The following is an 18,712-nucleotide window of genomic DNA, read 5'->3' as shown; positions in this document are numbered from 1 at the left end:
CTTCCCCATCTTTTTCTTCTGTGGTTCCTCAGCCCATGCCTTAAAAAAAATGTTTGTTTATTTATTTTGAAAGAGAGAGAGAAAGAGTACATATGAGTGGCGTAGGGGCAGAGAGAGATGGAGAGAGAGAATCCCAAGCAGGCTCCACACTCTGCTCAGCTGTTGTCTCCCACAACTGTGAGATCATGACTTGGGCTGAAATCAAGAACTAGATACTTAACCAACTGAACCACCCAAGTGCTTCTTAGCCTGTGCCTTTATGTGAGCCTTGGGCTCCATGGCATATCTGTGTCAACTTGGCCAGGCCACTGGGTGCCAATATTTGGCCAAACATTACTCTGGATAATGTTCACTCTTCCTGTATCAACTTGACTGGACTACCCTATGCAGATATTTGGCCAAACATTATTCTGGATGTTTCTGTGAGAGTGTTTTTGGATAAGATTTAAGTTGGTGGACTTTGAGTAAAGCAGATTACCCTCCATAGTGTAGGTGGGCCTCAATCAATCAGTTGAAGACCTGATTAGAACAAAAGACTGACCTCCCCTAAGCAAGAGAGAATTCTGCTGCCGAAGCCTTTGGACTTAAACTATAATGTCAACTTTCCCTGTTCTCCAGTCCAGTGACCCACTCTGCTGATTCTGGCAGCCTCCATAATCACTTGAGTCAATTTCTTAAAATCTCTCTCTCTCTCTCTTTCTCTCTTTCTCTCCGTACATACACACTCTTTCACCTCCTATTGGTTCTGTTTCTTTGGAAAACCCTCACAAATATAGGCTTCTTTCACTGTGACATTTAGAAGTTTGCCCTTTCTCACATAATCACAATGGCCACAAACCATTAAAACAAACTCAAACGATTAAATGAAGAAGGTACTGACATGAAAGTAGCCTATCCTCAGTTTCCAAACAGACTGCAGCACAGTGCAGATAAAGGAAACAAACAGCTGGATAAACTGGAAAACTGCCAGTATTTTCTCCACTGTGACAGAAAACTTCTTAGACAAGCCTCTGTATTTCAGGAGTTAAACTTCCACTTCTTCTGTCTGTCAGGACATGAAGACTGTTCTGTTGAACTTGGTAAGAAATGGATGATTGAAGGGGGTAGGCTGTTCAGTTAATAAGGATGTCAGGGAAAACTGGGGTCCCAGAGCTTTTAAAATGGAGAATACAGAACTGAAAAAGTGAGCAACAGCAATCAGATGGAAGAAGGTCCTAATTTTAAGACAGAAGCAACAGAAGCTATAAGCATGCTTCATAGGAAACCTGGAAATCCACTGGTGAATCTCAGCCACGGCATTCTACTCTACTTTCTTTAATTTGATCTCTGTCCACCGCTAGAGAGCAAGGGTGATATTTGTTCATGTTTACAGGCCATAGCATACAATCATTTTTCCAGTTCCCCACTGTCTAAAAACAATTGTTTCTCCGACAAAGACCATTATTGACTATAAAAATTCAGCAACAGAGAAAAGAATAAATTTCAAATAGTTGTACTTTTTTGATGAGTAATGTATAGAAAGATTTCCTCTACAAAGTAGGAGGTCTCTTCATAATCTTTAAGTGGATCTTGGACAGTTTCTCAGCAAGTGTATTTCATATCTTCACAGTTTCAAAAACCATGAAATCCTTAGTCTTCCAACTGATGACTTCGAATTTGTCTGTAATTCAACACATCTGTGATTATCTCTGGACAGGGAAAACAATAAAAGAAGTGAAACCACTGAAAATTCCACTTACACTCCCAAGGGCCCTTACAACTTGCAACTTGTCCTAGTACCTCTCCTTTCCCCATCCTTTTTTTTTTTTTTTTGTCTCCCAAACAGTGATAAGCCCAAGGTTACATATTATCCACAGTTTTCAAATCAATATTACCTTATATCACTATTGCTGCACAGTTTAGGGCTTTGCGGCTAGCTACCATGACAATAGATGCACAGCCTGGAACCAGTTTTAGTTAATTAGAGTCAATCAATCCAAACTTTGCTAACTTACTCATGTGAAACAATAGTATAATGAACCAAAGTCGGCAAGATGATTGGGAAACACAAATTATTGCACCCTGATAAATTAAATGTGACTATTACAAAACCTTCTTTCTAAATGAACACTCAGGGAAGGAATATGAGTCTTTAATATAATTAAGAATACAGGGAAAATAAACCTAAAGGAGCTATTAAAAACTCCACCTTTTTTTGTTTTTAAGGAAGAAAAATAAAGGTTGTGTTATGGAAAGATCTTGTGGCATCTTTATGTATTAATTTGGGAAAATAACTTCCTGTTGGTTCTGGTCCTTGGATAGAGTAGACAGAAAAGCAGGACATGCATATATGGGGATGCCAGAACCACGGCAGGGTGGTGAAAGAGCAAAAGGGGAGAGACAGGCCTAAACCTCTGTGTCTGTGTGTGCGCAGTGTTAAGAGTGTGGGTTGATGTGACCCAGGGGTCAGTGCTTTGGGTAATGTATGGAATTGAATGGAAGCATTTCCCTAGAACTCTGGCAGATCTGATGTGCTATCATTGGTGTTTGTGGCACACATGCTGAACCCAAGGGCTGCAGTAGACTAAGTAAAATATACAGCCATTTTACACATGTAATTGATAGAAGACAAACCCAAGATTCAACCTTCCAGTAGCCAAACATTGCTGTTGCTTTACCCCAGGGTAACCTGTGAATCCTATCAGAACTGTTACTTGGGTTAAAAAAAATATGTTGATGGTTAAACAGGGACTAAAAGAACTTTTGCAATGGAAATTGATAGGAAGATAGTAGATGCCCCATTTGGGAAGCAAAAAGAAACTGGAAAGGAGATTGAGGAGGGTAGAGAAAGGAAAGCAATGCAGAAGGATAACTTTTAAAACAAGATTCATCTGTCTCACCTTAAGCTAAAAGTGGTCCAATTATTGGCTGTTGGCAGTGAAACAGCTCACATAAAAACTTTGTAAGAGGCAGATTCAAAGAGCTCTCACCTGAAGTTTGAAGACCTGGGTTGGTGGGGGGGGCGGGGGGGGGGGGGTCCTCTCCCAGCCAGTTAAATGATCTATTTGACCTCTGTTTCCTTATCCGCAAAATGGGGTGTTGAGGTAGATCATCACTGAAGAAGCTTCCAACTCAAAATATCCCAACTGCTGGTACAATTTCAAGAAAAGTTTTTAATAATTTACTTATAATGACACATGTTAACTACCATTATAAACTGAATGTCTCCTAACTCAAAAGTTGAAAACTAACCCCCAGTGTAATGGTATTAGGAGGTGAAACCTTTGGGAGATGCTTAGGTTTTGCAGATAGAGCCCTCATTAATGAGATTAGTGCCCAAATAGAAGAGGCCTCAAAGAGCTCTCTCATCCATTCCACTATGTGAGGACACAGGAATCCATAAACACAGAAGGAAACTCTTACCAGACACTGAATTTGTTGGCACTTTGATCTTGGACTTCCCAGCCTCCAGAACTGTGAGAAATAAATGCTTGTTGTTGAAGTCACCCAGTCTACAGTACTTCTGTGACAACAGCCCAAATGAGCCAAGACAACTACTGAGCTACTTTGTTACCTTCTGTCCCATAGTCAGGCAGACCCGGGCAAATGCCAAAGATGCTTAGTGCAGTTCATAAAGGCATCATATGTCTTTACATATTGCTTTACACTGAGCTCTCACCTGTTTTCTCATACTGTTAAATAACAGCCAACTTGCAGTCTTTATACAGTTCTTATATGTCAGTCTAAGCTCATATACATTTTATTGTCACTTACCAGGGGCATAAACAGAGCCTGTCTTAAAGGGGGTTTAAAGGTTGGCCCTGCATCCATGGTGAGACTTGGTATCTGTACCTTGCTGGGCTGGTGGGAGACAGCTTTTGTTTAATTTTCCTTATTCTTTAAAGGCAGTTGGTACAATGATAAAGTGACTCACTCTTCCTCATGTCATGAATGAATTGTCAAATAATTTGAAGCTTCTAGAAGACAGGAAATAGAAGTTATATGGCTTTCAGTGTCCTATAATGTCTAACACAGTGTTTCAGCTACAGACGGGTTTAATCAATAGCTATTAGATGATGGATAGATGCATAGATGAAAGAATAGACTGCAGGTGGATGGGGAATAAACATATGAATAAATGGAAAGTCAATATAAACACTGGCATATAGTTGATATTTCCTTGCATTTGGAAAACTTAATGTCCTTATATTTAGAGACTAATTTTGGGAAATGGCAATATGACAGAATTCTACACATTTTTATATGCATTTAACGTATTCATACTCATTTAACTACTAAAAAAATGTAACTAAAAGATAACAAAGTAATTTTTAACATCTCAACGATGTGTGATGTGACTGATTTAATCCCACCTACCATATCTCAGATTCAAATCCTATCATTAACAGCGAAATGAATTCAAACCAAGGGTTTACTTTCCAGATATATAGTTTTTATCTATAACTGAAATCTCACAAAACCAGTTGCTTCTCCCCAAACCACATAAAAACCACAAAGTATTTCATTGGCCATGACACCGCCAATTGGTGATGAAAAATTTGCTTGTACTTTTGACATTTCTGTGTAAAACAACAGCTGCTTCACTCACTTGGAAGCAGCCTTTTTCTCCCACTGGGGATTCTTATCCCCAGTGGAGGTGGGTGGGCATCTTGCTGGCAATGTTGCATGCATACAGAGATTCTTAGATACTCCATAGCTGACAGCTAAAATGAACTCATTCTGTGAAGGATATGTTTTCCGGTGGAAGACAGCCAGACCTGCTTTCCTTTGGGGAATAGAGTATGAGGGGTACCATGGCCCTGTTCTCATCATAGTGAGTCTAACACCCACAGTCACATGGGGCCTACCATGTACATTGTAGAAACCAAAGGCTAATACTTTAAATTCATCTTAACTACCAGAAGGAAACTTCTAGGTCAAAAATGAGCAGACAGTTTAAAGCAGAAATGTACCTGTAAATTTACTGGGTCCTCCTCTTTCCCTCCTATCATCACCACCATAAATACCATCATTATTATTCTCTCATTTGCCCTACATTCTTACGTTTCAAAGTTCCTGAAACTTGAATATTGTTTGTGCCCTTTTCCTCTGGCCCCCCTTCTTTTACTGCAAGTACCTTAAATCATACATTTAATGAACACCCTCATTTCTTGTGCTCCTAAAATTCAACCCAAGGGAAGAAATGAGATGAGTTTCATTTAGGCACATAACCTCAAAAGGTCAAGCCCTTAGAAGGTGGCCGTCATTCTGATGTATTCTATACTAATTATTTTGGCCCAGATCCCGCTGGTTGTGTTCCCACCATCATCACAACCCACCTTGTGAATGGCACTTCCTTACTCATTAGCTCCACGCCTATCAGGCAGAGTTTCAGTGCAAATCTGAGACTAGGTCTGCATGAACTCGGGATATTCCCCTAGAGCATGGGATGCAACTAGGAGTCAGAAGGCTCCACTTTATGTACTGCTGCCACTATGTAGTGGATCTGCTAAGCTCACAGAGTTGTCATAAGGATGAAAGTACTTATTTAAAGGGCACAGGGATTTGTTAATGTTGGCTATGGCAATTCATAGTAGCATAGAAAGAACTCTGAGTGTGGAGATTTCAAGTCTGTCTTCAGCCACTTGTTAACTATGTGACATCACTTAACCTCTCTGAACTTCATTATCAGTATCTATAAAATGATAACATGATTTGAGTGATACGAATGTGCGTATGCATGTGTATATATACACATATATAGAAATACAAACAATGACACTTCTCTGACTTTTCTGAGTGGCTATTTCAGAAAGGCATGGGAAGTGGCTGAGTACCTGACTCCGGTCCTCAAGGAATCAAAGTTTGGGGGAACAGGTGTTATCAACCCAGAAGAGTTTGTGGCAAGCTGGAGAGCACTTAGCCCACCACTGTCCAACACGGTAATGGGCTACAGGGGAAGAGTTGAAAGTGAAGGCATACCTACCAACAGGCAAACAATTTTGGGGTCACCAAAAAATGTGCATTGCTACAATACAAGCGGTGCAAATAGATGGAATATTCACCTGACTTGGAAGCTATCATTGAAGAAGATGATGGTGATGGGGGATGGGTAGCTACATGTCATAACACAGGTATTGCAAGAATTACTGAAGCAGTTAAGGAGATTACATTGGAAAGCAAGGACAGCATAGAACTTCAAGATCGCTCAGTAGGATTGAAGAGGAGGAAGAGGAAGATGAAGGAGAAGCTTCAGATATGGAAGAATGGGAAGAAAGTGGATTGTGGGAAACAGATGAAGCTTCCCTAGACACAAGGAAAATAGTAGAATTAGCTTGTGAAACCAAAACTGATGCTGCCAACCCGAACTTACGACCAGACACCGTGACTATGGTTGTTCAGCTATGATGAGCAAAGGTAGCCTTTAACAGTCGAACACATGTGTGAAGACATCACTCAGCATCAGGTGAAGAAAACAGTGACCATTGAAAATCAGCCTCATCTCCCACCACCTCCTATGTGTTCAGTTCACCCGTGCAGGCATACTGAGGCAATGAGGAAATCGTTAAGACCGTTGCAGGAGGGGAGAACTTGGTGTTCATACACATTTTCTTATTCTCTTGAAATTTGTACAGTCTGTCATTCCAACAGAATATGGCTACACAAGACCCTTCACAATGTAAGGAGAGAGCATAGGGTCTATCCTAATTATTCATTCTATTTTTTAAAGAATTAATGCATAGATGTGACCATTGACCATATTCACCAATATGTACAATGTCTCTAATAAAGGGACTTATGTGTTTATGCATTAAATTTTAAAAGTTCCACCAAATGGCTATTTCACTGATGATCTGTGTTAAATAATTTAAGAATGTGTTTGATAATCTTCTAATAATTTCTGTATTGCTGACCTCCAGAGTAATGGAGAAAGTCTCATACTTGCCAGCACTAGTACAATGCAAAACATATAATAACTGTCATTAAAATGTAGCCAACAATACATAGCAAAAATCCAAAACATGTGACTACATGGTAATATATAAAAACAAACCAAAAAAAAATCTTTCTTTTTTCATTTCTTAGAGAACATCTAATATTGTTCTTTCTCTCCCATGATCTATATTATGATCCAGAGAAGCTCTTTATTACTCTAATTTTTATTAATAGCCCACATTTTCTCTATAAGCCCATCATCCCTAAGTTTTTGTTTCCATGTTGATTTCTGTTCTGATTCTTATAATTTTATGTCCAGTTCCTCTTTATATCTCTACTTGGATGTTTCACAGCTTCCTCGAACACCACATTTCCAACATCTGCACTTATCATGTTTCCTTGCCAAACTATTCCTCCTCAAGTGTTTCTACTGCAACAATTGGCTAAATATCCACTCATACGCACGTGACAGAAATCTTGCAGTCATTCTTGAAAACTCCCTGCCCCTCATGCGCCCTATTTGCTGATTATTCTTTTAAAATGTGTCTCTAATTTATCAATTTCCCTCTACTCATTTCCACTATCAACGATACCCGTGTGAACCATCCATGCCTCTTTCTTTTCTTTCTACACTGAACTTGGCCCTTTGCCAAGCTGTTCAAACTCAAACTTGAATGTCATTTCTCTTCTTAAACCTCCCATGAATGCTACTTTTTAAGAATAAACCATCCTATGACTAGCACCTCTGGGTTTTTTATATATAAAGGGGTAAGTTCGAGGGAGTGGGGTGGCTTTCTAGTGGAAGGAAGGGAGGAAACTTCTCTTGGAGATGCATTGGCATGGGATATGTTACCCCTGGCCTCATCCACTGTCACATCTCTCTCATGGCCACTGATCCCTCGAAAGCACTGGTTCCTGCCCAACTTCTTATCTCACCTTATGTCTTGCTTCCCCTCCCTCACTGCATTGGAGCCTCATTGCCCCGCTCCGCCTTTGCCTTCTTCAAATGTACCAAGTTCATATGCACGTTTGCTGCTTTTCCCTCTGCCCATACCCTTCCTTATGCCACCCTTCTTCTAAATTCCCTGTCCTCCCCACCCTCACCATCTTTCTAGTTTCTGTTTAATTATCGGTTCTTCAGTGAAGGTATCCTCTCTCTAGGTCAGATTCTCCTCTTGAATGCTGTCAAGTACCTGAACTTGTCAGTTGTAATACTTACCACAGCTGTAGTGACATGATGTTTAGAAAGCCTTTTGTTTGAAGCCCACCTCACTCATTATGGTCTACATCCAGGAGTGCAGGAGCCAAGTCAGTCTGGTTCATCCCTGAACCCTCAGTGTCTAACGTAGAACTGGACACATAGCAGGTGCTCTGTACAAATTTGTTGAATAAAGAAATTACTGAGTCTATTTAGACCACCCTTTTCAAACTCCCTATCAGTTCTCAAAAAAGACCAATAATTTTAAATGTAAGTGGTATCTCTTAAAGACAGTAAATGAAACACTTTCCTTCCAATGTCAGATTTCCTAATTGTTTATTAAACTGAGAAAGGGACCTGTTCTTCAGATCTCACACCATAGGATTTTCTGGAATATAAAAAAATATTTACTTTTAAATATGTTTTAAAATTTAAATGCTTCTCATTGTTTAAGAATCCTCTAATTCTATGTAAGTGATCAATAGTCCAAATTTATTAAATTGTAGGTATCATTTTCTAACTTTTCCTGGAAGTTTGATTTTACTTAAATCCTCTTGCAATTATTCAGTTCCAAACATTTATTAGATACCTATTATGTGCCCAAACCTCAGCTATGTGCTGTAAATGGAAGATAGCATTTTTTGAGGAGCTCATACTCCGGTAGAGTAAACCAATAAATAAATACATTCACACACACACCCCTGTAAGATAGTTAATAAGAGATACTAAGGTAACTACGTATATGGCGCTGTGGTCACGTAAAAGACAACTGCAGATCAGAGATATTCACAAAGAAGGGGAAGCATTGGGGCTGCTCTTGTGTACGAATGGAAAGTTACCAAAGAGTGATTTCCTCCAGTCATTCAGGAAGAAAAAATCACAGCAGGAGTGAAGGCATGAGATGGTTCACACATTTAACTATTGCCCTGCAGGATTCAGGCTCAGTAAACAGTCCTGCCTCCTTTATGAAACACTTCTCCATGTCCGTGGTGAGCAACTCTCCTGAAATCTAACATCAAATTCATTTGATTCTCAAACTAGTTGATCTCATGAACGGCCAATCCCGATTTCTTTCTGGACACCTATCACTATGTGCAACTTCCCAGCAGTCAAAAAATACAGACGCCTCCTCCTGTAGAGATATACTTTAATGATCCATCAGTGACTGTACTATAACTCATTCATAAAACCCCAAAGCATTAAAAGCTCCATCTTCATTATTACCAGATGTCTTACAGGCACCTAAGTCAACACTTCAAAATGACTCCCTGCAAGTTTGCAAGACCCAGTGTTTCTTCAAGGACATCCAAGAATACATTTCCTGAAAGGAATCTGCTGGAAGCTGCCTAGCATAACCGAAAAAATGCTTTTTAATATTAAGAACCCTGTATTTCTCACATTCTACTACTTCCATCCTGGAAATAAAAATGTTTCCAAAGGACTTAGTTGGAAAAGGAGAGAATCAATTTCTTCCAAAGATTATAGCACTTCCAAGCACTTAAGGGTCTCTCTCCCTCCCTTTGTCTCTGGATGGATAGATGGAAAAATTAGAGGTGGATAGATAGATGTAGTGCTATAGACAGCAATAGAGATAGAAAGAAAGGTAGACATCATCCTTCAGAAAGCTGGTTTTTTTTTTTTTGGTTTTTTTTTCATCATGAATAAAATGCAGAAGAATTGGTTTGGGCCTCAAAAGAAAGAATTTTTAAACACATTTATTTCCTTATAAAATTAAAACGCCATTAAAAATTAACTGCCAGAATTAAATCCATGAAACCTTTAAGAGCAGCAAGCATATGGTCTGAGAGAAGCCTGCCTCCGCTCTCCCACCCATCATAGGGTCCCAGCTGAGAGAAAGAAGAGACCATCTGAGTCCCAGCTACGTAGAGATCCTAACAGACCTCTGCCACTGACTTTTCAGTTGACTTTATTCCACATGTCCCCAAAGAAAAGTCTTCCCTTTTAAAAATCATTTACTTTGTATATTTAAGACCGCTTAGAGATATGCTTTTGTCAAGAATGCTGCTGAGAAAAAAAAAAAAGACAACTCTTTTGAGACTGCAAGTTTCCTGCAGCTTGAGCCAGCCACACACACTCAGCAGTAACCATGGACCAGAGAAGCCTGGACTTGAACGGATGCCTTGATTCCAAAAGGGCCCTAAGTGACGAATCCCGTTCATACGTTCCCCAACACCAATTTCTCCCCTTCTGAAGTCGTCACGGGGCTTCATGTCTTTCACTCTGGTCTGTTTTACCTTTAAAACGTTGCATTTGCAAACAGTTTATTTTTTCGTCAGCTGTAATCAGTTTTTGAATTCTGTTGTGTTTTATTTTTTTTTTTTTATCCAAGTATGGTTCTCATGGTGTAGTAAATGACATTAGGCTTTTGTAAATTCTTGCAGAATATAACAGATCATTGGTTTTATAACACAGTCGCTGCTTTTGCATTCTGATGAGATTATTAGTAGCAGCCTAGAATACAACATCCTCGCATACTGTTAGTTAAAAAAAAATAAAAGTTTACTAAATGGTCTCTTGTCAACTGTATCTGAAAATCATTATAGTTTCTGTGTTTCCTCTACATGAAGGGGCTCTTCAGCAAGCTGGTGGGTTATGTCAACACGAGGTTACAAAATTATTATCCCGGCTCTCTGTTTCAGCGGGGCTTATGCCATGCATTAGCATTCCTATTGTAAATATCGGGGGCTTAGGTATTTGTACATCAGGTGTAGAACCATTGCAGTGTTCGCACAGAGGATGTTCAAAGCCAGTCGGCCTAGTGGTAGCTTTCACTGGGAACAATTTCTGAGGGGGGGAAGAAACACACTGGGGCTTTTCCGATTTGCCATCTCTCCATAACATAGATTAGCCCTTTGGGGTGTTCTGTGGCCTCCTGTAGAGAGATTTAAAATCCATTCTATTAATAAAATTAAGTGTTTTTCCCTCTTGGGCCCATAGTCTATAATGCAAATGAGCTACGTGTGATATTTAAGGGGCAAATGGTCCTCCACGCGCTGCAGCGTGGCGGCGGCGCGGAAGCAAGAAGCGGGAGACGTGCGAGCGGAAGTGCCTGGCACAGACCAGGGAGCAAAACGTTCCCTTCCGTGTGTGCGTTCCCTTTTCAGGGCTGAAACAATGACATTTGAAAATTGCCTCTTGCATGTGCACCTTACCTTTCTCTCCATACCACTCTACCCACGCATATCTGCTCTCTGCGTTAAGATCATGACATTCTGGGCTTCAAATTGATACAATGCCAAATAAAAAGCTATCCTGTGAGCGGTAATGGTTCTCTAGAAGTCACGGCATTCCACATAGTCAATAATATAAATTTTTAAATGGGTAAATGCATGCTAAAATGAGAGATCTGATTTGCTTCAGTAGTTCTGGCCTCTGAGACACATAATACAGTGTTTTAAAAAACTGCTTGCATCTAGTTTGCATTTTACCTGAAAATGGGAATAATGAGAATGATGAATTTTGTAAAAACTTCACATTCTGTTTTGAAATCTCCCCTCCCCCATGAAAACTTCAAAAGCGAATCAATTTCTCCCTCTTCTTTGGCTTTTTCTTTTCTTTCTTTCTTTTTTTTTTTTTTTCAGTTTCTGGGTGTATCTTTGTTTTATTAACCCTTTAATATTGAATAATGTTTAAAATTAAGATTATTCTTTTTGGAATTGTAAGCATATTCTTCCTATTCTTTTGATTTAGCTGTGTTTAGCTAGGGACACTCCCCATCAGGTTTATTTATCATTCATATTTAAGAATGCAAATTCTTCTTGACAATGCAAGTTCTTTTCAAAAATATTTACTCATGAGTGACTATCACTTGTTTTATTAAACTAGTTCATGTAAATGGAAGACTAAAATAATCAAATAAAAAACAACTCCCACGGATCAAGATTTCAGGACAAGGTCCAAACCTCTCCCTTCAGCTGAGCTGCAGAAACTGTGCTAGGTACTAGGGCCAAGGAGACCAATATGAAGAACTAAAGTTGGTTGCAATCTAATGGGCAAGTAAAAAAAGCCCAAAATATATGAAATGCTCTATGGTATATAATCAGAAAGTATATTTTTCCTGAAAATCAGTATGATCCAGAACGTCACTGTGGACCATCACACATTCAGGGCAGAAGCAGTCCTCCTCACCCAGAGATAACAAAGCTCAAGCTCTAAATCTAAACAGATAAAGGTTTATATCGTGCCTCCCATACTTGCTGTGTGATTTAGACCAAGATAATTAATTAACTTCACTTTGTGTTTTTCTTCTGTGAAAATGGAACCATATTCAGTTCTCTATTCTGGTCTGGTAAATATGTTCTTTTAGTTCATTTTGCTCTCTCCTTATTTATAAAATTAAATAACAGATTATGAGGGTGATGAATTTGATCAAAAGTATTCACATATCTGTTTACCTGTAGAAGTGGAAGTTTGTTCCGTTCATTGAATGCAGTGTGTCCTCAGAAACATCATGTGACTGCTCGGAAAATCTGTGCCGTTTTACCCTGGAGCTGTGGTCTCTCTTTTTTTTTTTTTTTTTTTTTTTTTTTCTGTGTGAATGAGTACATTGTGCTGTTTTCCTAGGTGCCCATCAGCATAGGAAAATCAGAGTGGTCTCCAACGAACAGCCAGGGTTGTGAGCCAAGGCCCCTGATCTCTGCATTGACCCAGGCTTCATGTGTCAGTCTTGTGCTGGGACCCTCTCCGCTGATCTATCCTCCTGCAACCCTGATGCCAAGCCTTCCTATCTCTCCTACTCCTGGTTAGAATATGTTTCCTTCCTTTCCTGGTCCATTGGGGCTGTTATAACAATACCATGGATTGGGTGGCTTATAAACAGCATTTATTTCTCCCAGTTTTGGAGGCTGGAAGTCCATTATCAAGGCACCAGCAGATTCAGAGTCTTATGAGGACCTGCTTTCTGGTTCATAAATGCTTTCTTCTACTGTGTCCTCACATGGCAGAAGGGGTAAGGGAGCTCTCTGGGGCTTCCTTTATAAGAGCACTAATACCATTCGTGAACGGTCCACTCTCATGATCTAATCACTTCATGCAGGCCCCACCTCCTAAGGCTACCTCACTGGGGATTCCGTTTCATTATGTGAATTTTGGGGGAACACAAACATACACTCAATAGCACCTCCTTTCACTTAACCATCACAACACACACACCACATTCCACATACACACAGTCAACCCTTTTCATGAAAATTCTTTAGAAACATTGATTCAATAAATATGTTTTTTTAATGCTTATTTATTTATTTTGAGAGAGAAAGAGGTAGAGAGCAAGCAGGGGAGGGGCAGAGAGAGAAGGAGAGAGAGAATCCCAAGCAGGCCCTGTACTGTCAGCACAGATCCTGATGTGGGACTTGAACTCACGAACCATGAGATCATGACCTGACCCAAAACCAAGAGCTTGACATTTAGCTAACCGAGCCACCCAGGAACCCCGACAAATATGTTTTATGTGCTTCTATGTGCCAGGCACTGTGCTAGGCAACAGGCATATAAATTAAATAAGAACAAACTTGGCCTTGAGAACACTGACTTCATCCCATACAACAGAAGACAGCAGACAAATAAGTGAATAGACAACCAAAATATTTTGAGACTATGATTAGTACTTTGAAGGAAATAAAGAGGGTGCTGTACCAGCAGATAACAACATTTACTCCAAAGGCGTGGACACAGAAACCCTTTCTTTCTGAGGAAAAGATATTCAAAAAAAGACCTAAAGATTGAGGAGAAGCCAAGCAAGTGAAGAGCTAGAGGGAAAGTCTTTTCAAAATTTTTTTAACATTTATTTATTTTTGAGAGAGAGAAAGACAAGAATGCACGTGGGGGGAGGGGTAGAGAGAGAGGGAAACACAGAATCCGAAGCAGGCTCCAGCCTCTGAGGTGACCGCACAGAGCCTGACAAGGTGCTTAAACCCACAGACTACACGATCATGACCTGAGCCGGAGTCAGAGGCTTAACAGACTGTCACCCAAGCACCCGGAGGGAAAAATCTTCTCAGAATGGAGGCAGAGCCAGTACAAAATCCTGGAGTAGGGGAGCGAAATGAAAAAGTTTCATGAGCCCCCTAAGATTCAGTGCAGCTGCCGGAGCTGGAGACAGGTACTTAAGACCCAGAACACGCAGGGTTTTACAGACCTTGGGGGATGGAGGGGAGAGTTGTGTCATGTCTTAAACACAACAGAAAACAAATGCAGGTGGTTAAACAGCATGGAGACCTGCTCCAATTTTTCAAAGGAGAACTCCACAGTTTGAGTGAAAAGGGGAGCATAGGAAAATCAGACTTATAGGAAGGAGTTCAGTTTGGAGGTTGTAAGAGCTTTCCAGATACTAGGATGTGAACTGGGGTTGGGGCAGGAGGTGGAATTAGGGTTGCAAAGATCGAATTGATCCGGGATATACGGACGTAGAACCTAAAAAAAAAAACTGAATGACAAATTTGGGCGAAGGAGTGGAGGGGAGAAGGGAAAGCAAGAGATGAAAGAAATGAAGCCTCTCCTGATGACTTGGGACTCCTGGACGGATACCTGAGTAAACAACGTTATTTCCTAAGATGAGGGAGACTAGGGAGGGACGGTTTCAGGAGATCCTGACAGTGAGCACGTAAACTTTGAAATGGCTGTGGGAATTCATGTGGAGATGTCAAGAGGGCACTACCCATCAGGGTTCTGTGTGTTCCACCTACCTGTTCACCAACACGCCAAACTGATTACATCAGAAAACTTAAAAGTAACCGCTTAGGTGACAATATGACCCCGTATAGCATCTCTTTGGTGTGTTGGCTAAGCATGATTTTCATATGTCAGGATGGCTCATTACTGTCAGGGCCAACACACTGTATTAAATGCTTATCATGAAGCTCAGGATAAGGAATGTCTAGCTGGGAGATGATTGCAAAAGGCTGAAGGATGTCAGTGCCAAATCTGTAGATCAATGAGGAGGTCTCATGACCTAGAATCTGAAAAATGAGAGGAACCCAGCCATCTGGAGAGAGGTGACATGGTCAATGTCTAGTGTGCATTAGTAAATACTATGAAAATGGTCTCACCAGGTTCCAGAAATGTCAAACCAAAGATATTTTCCCTGTAATATGGATCAAATGGTGCTGCACAGGGGAAACTGTTGGGGGGGGGGGTGCGGGTAGGGAGGAGATGGGGAGGGAAATTCCACAATCACATCCTTGATTCTTAGAAGAACATCGCCACATGCAAATTTTATCAAAGAAAACTATAAAATGTTGCAGAACCATTCCTTTCAAATGAATATAAGATGCTAATTGGTGATGTATGTAGTCCCAGAGATGCTTGACATGCAAGGAGTGAGTGAAGTAAGACAAAGCATTTGTGTGGGCCATCTGGAAGGGCATACCACACTCCTGCATGTGATGAGAAAGTGGAATTAAACAGAAACTTTGGAAACCAAGGTCTAAACATGCACAGCTGCGGGTGCTTCTATCTTTTTCACGTACCGAGACCCTGGCGAGAAACCCCTCCATGCGCCTAGAGATCGTGGCGACCAAATGAAACAGAACCCGACTCTCCCCTGCACCGCGAGGATTATCACCACCCCTTGCGCAATCCGGCATCCCTACAGCTTTCCCAAGCACGCAGATTGAGTTCCTCGGGGACTTTACATGTAGAATTTAAAGCTTTGCCCCGGCTCACTCTCGAAAGCAGGTATTTGATCTCGCGTGTAACAGACGTACAGAGTATTTAGATTTCCAGGATGAAGACGCTTCCTGCACGCACACGCACAAATATTTTCCACGAACACTAAACAGCATCTACAAAATGGACATACTTGTTTGCTCTATAACTGCCTGAGAGAATTTTTTTGAAATAGGCACCAAAAGAACAAAAGTGAAAAGTGTGATGTTTTTATTCATTTCAGCTTATGAATTGAATTTTCAAAAATTAACCTTGAGGGTAACATCTCCTCCTTGGGATAAAAGTTTGCCTAACTGTTGTACAAAGAAATGTCTCAGTCTCTAAGGAGAACTAGTCAAATTTTGAAACACTATTTGATAGGAAAGAACTGGCCTCTAATACTTGAAAATGGGCCATAAAATCCGGTGATCCATTTTTTTAAATTAATGATTTGGTTTTTGGTGAGGAAGCACAGGCAGTACGCAGTGTTGAGAGAGACAGCAAGGAAGAGAGCAATTCAACAGCACCGAGATCCCCCAAACTGAGTTGTTTAGATGCTCAGCCCTGTGTTCTGCACTCCAAGGCGGCGTTTTCTTCTGAACTCTTGTCATTTACGTCCTTGTTCTGAAAAGTTTCAAGATTTCTTCAGCCCACAGCTGGTTAAAAGACAAACGAACCCAAAGCACAAATACAAACACCTGGGAAATTGCATCTCTGCGATCAATCTACCTCTTCTTAAATACATTTTGTTTGTTTGCCTATCTGAGTGTAAGCCCCAAGGCAAGAACTGTGTCTTTTTAATGTCTTCTGCGGCACCAAGCATATTGTAAAAGCTGAGGCAGTGATAAACAATAATAATAATGCCATTCAAAGGGAATGCTGACTCAAATAGCATGAGTTTAAGCCTAATGGTTTAGACACTTGGAGTTGAGAAAAGATATGGCACTCGAGCCAATTTATATAATCCAAATCTGCTTCCAAAACCTGAATCATTCGCTTCTCTGTTTGGCTTGCACATTTTTAAAACTGTGACAATGAAAGTAGTCTTTGCCGCCCACTCTCCCTCAAAAAGAAAGAAAGAAAGAAAGAAAGAAAGAAAGAAGGAAAGAAAGACCCAAGTGTCCTAAAGCAAAAATGTATTCAAATATTTACTAAGCACCAACTGTATTCATAGTATAACAGGCATTAAAGACACAAAGGTGGACAAAACACACCTCCCACTCTCTCAGATCTCGTAATTCATAGGTAGATCGTGAAAGAGTTAAGAGAAGGGGGAACTAGGAGACTTTTTAAAATGCATGTGTGAAAAACCATGCCCTGTAGATCATAATGAAATGTACTCATTTGAAATGGATGGTCTATTCCTAAGAACATAGCTGCATGGGTCAGCTCTTTGGAGGGAAAATGCAAGACTGATTTTTCTGCACTCAGGGAGTAGGGACTGACTGAAGAATATGCTGAGAGCCTTCTTCACTCACCCACTTCAGTTACTGCAAGGTTCACGAACAATGAAGTTCCTACCAGTGAAGTGTCCACTTCCTCTGGATAAAGGCTTCGAGTTGGCAGAAGACATCTCCTTAATACAAGTCTAAGAGTGGCTCTACCTTAAAAATATTCACCTCCTACCTACACAGTCATCTGAACTGTTTATCAGATGAGCGATCTGCCATTTTTCCAGAGTTGGAACCTGAAAGAACAAGACAGGATGCATGGGCTTTGAAGGAGCAAATAGTGGGATGTGGGAGCCTCAGGGCGAAGCACACAGTTGTAAGAACACTGAAGAACACGACACTGAAAAGAAGCAAAGAGATGCTTTAAGAATGGGATTTAGGAGGGCACCTGGGTGGTTCAGTCGGGTTAAGTATCCGACTCTTGGTTTCAGCTCGGGTCATGATCTCACAGTTCATGAGTTCGAGTCCCACATCAGGCTCCGTGCTGACAGTGTGGGCCTGCTTGGGATTCTCTCTCTCCCTCTCTCTCTGTCTCTCTCTCAAAAAAATAAATTAAAAAAAATTTAGAAAAAAAGAATAGGATTGGGATTTAGGAATGGCGTAGGGGGAGTAGGGGAAAACTTGCTTAATTCATCCAAACTTCCCAGTTCAAAACTTGAAATGTTTTTTCAAGATGGATTAGGCGCTGCTCAATATTCTGAAACTAAATTCATCTAAGTTTTACATAATGAGATTCAGTTTACCAACTCTGCTTTTCTAACTGGAATCCTTGGCACAATTGCCACTCATGATTTTTTGTGAGTCAGAAGATTCAAGGAAATTTGAAACTACAGAGTCTTAAGAAACCAAAAGGTAGGATGTGTTGTTGCCTGAGAACTTTTCATATTCTGAATGTTATGGACTGAATCGTGGCCCCCATTCCCCAAATCCATATGTTGTATCCCTAACCCTCCATGTAATTATGTTTGGAGATAAGCCCTTTAGAGAGGTGGTTATGGGGAAGTGAGGTCATAAGCATGGAACCCTAATCTAGTATGACTGGTGTCCTTACAGGAAGAAGAGACAGTAGGGATCCCTGCACATAGAAGAAAGGTCATATGAGGACACAACCAAAGATAGCCATCTGTAAGCCAAGGACAGAGGCCTCAAGAAGAACCAAACCTGCCAACACCTTGATCTTGGACTTCCAGCCTCCAGAATTGTGAGAATAAATTTCTGTTGTTTAAGCCACCCAGTCTGTGGTATTTTGTTATGGTGGCCCTCACAGACAACTACACCGAACTTTGGTGATTACCAAGAAGGAAAATTGCTCTTCATAAAAGAGAAGATATCACCAATATGCTATGAGGAGAAAGAGGTGCAATCACAGAGAGAGCAACTTAGAGTCACAAGTAGCAATTTTTCAGGAGGGTGAAGCAATGCCAGGTACAAGCGAGTTTCTGCAAAATCTACTTCTGACTTCCCTTCTCTCAGCAACACACAT

At 40.5% G+C, this 18,712-nt stretch overlaps 1 protein-coding gene and 1 pseudogene across 1 annotated transcript in view; both read left to right on the top strand.

The window, feature by feature from the left end:
• The window catches only part of CCDC178 (coiled-coil domain containing 178), a 463,104-nt gene extending 444,702 nt beyond the window's left edge, over window positions 1-18,402 (top strand). Inside the window, exon 21 of the mRNA XM_042962674.1 lies at window positions 18,283-18,402. Coding sequence (XP_042818608.1) covers window positions 18,283-18,330 — 48 coding nt within the window. The 3' untranslated portion in view covers window positions 18,331-18,402. The remainder of the gene's footprint in view (window positions 1-18,282) is intronic.
• Window positions 881-6,662, top strand: LOC102949734 (annotated as a pseudogene).
• Window positions 18,403-18,712: the final 310 nt, after the last annotated feature.

Source organism: Panthera tigris, chromosome D3 (assembly GCF_018350195.1).
Source record: "Panthera tigris isolate Pti1 chromosome D3, P.tigris_Pti1_mat1.1, whole genome shotgun sequence".
In the NCBI taxonomy this organism is placed as follows: domain Eukaryota; kingdom Metazoa; phylum Chordata; class Mammalia; order Carnivora; family Felidae; genus Panthera; species Panthera tigris.
The sequence above is the reverse complement of the archived record's forward strand: the minus strand, read 5'-3'. Positions and strand labels throughout refer to the sequence as shown.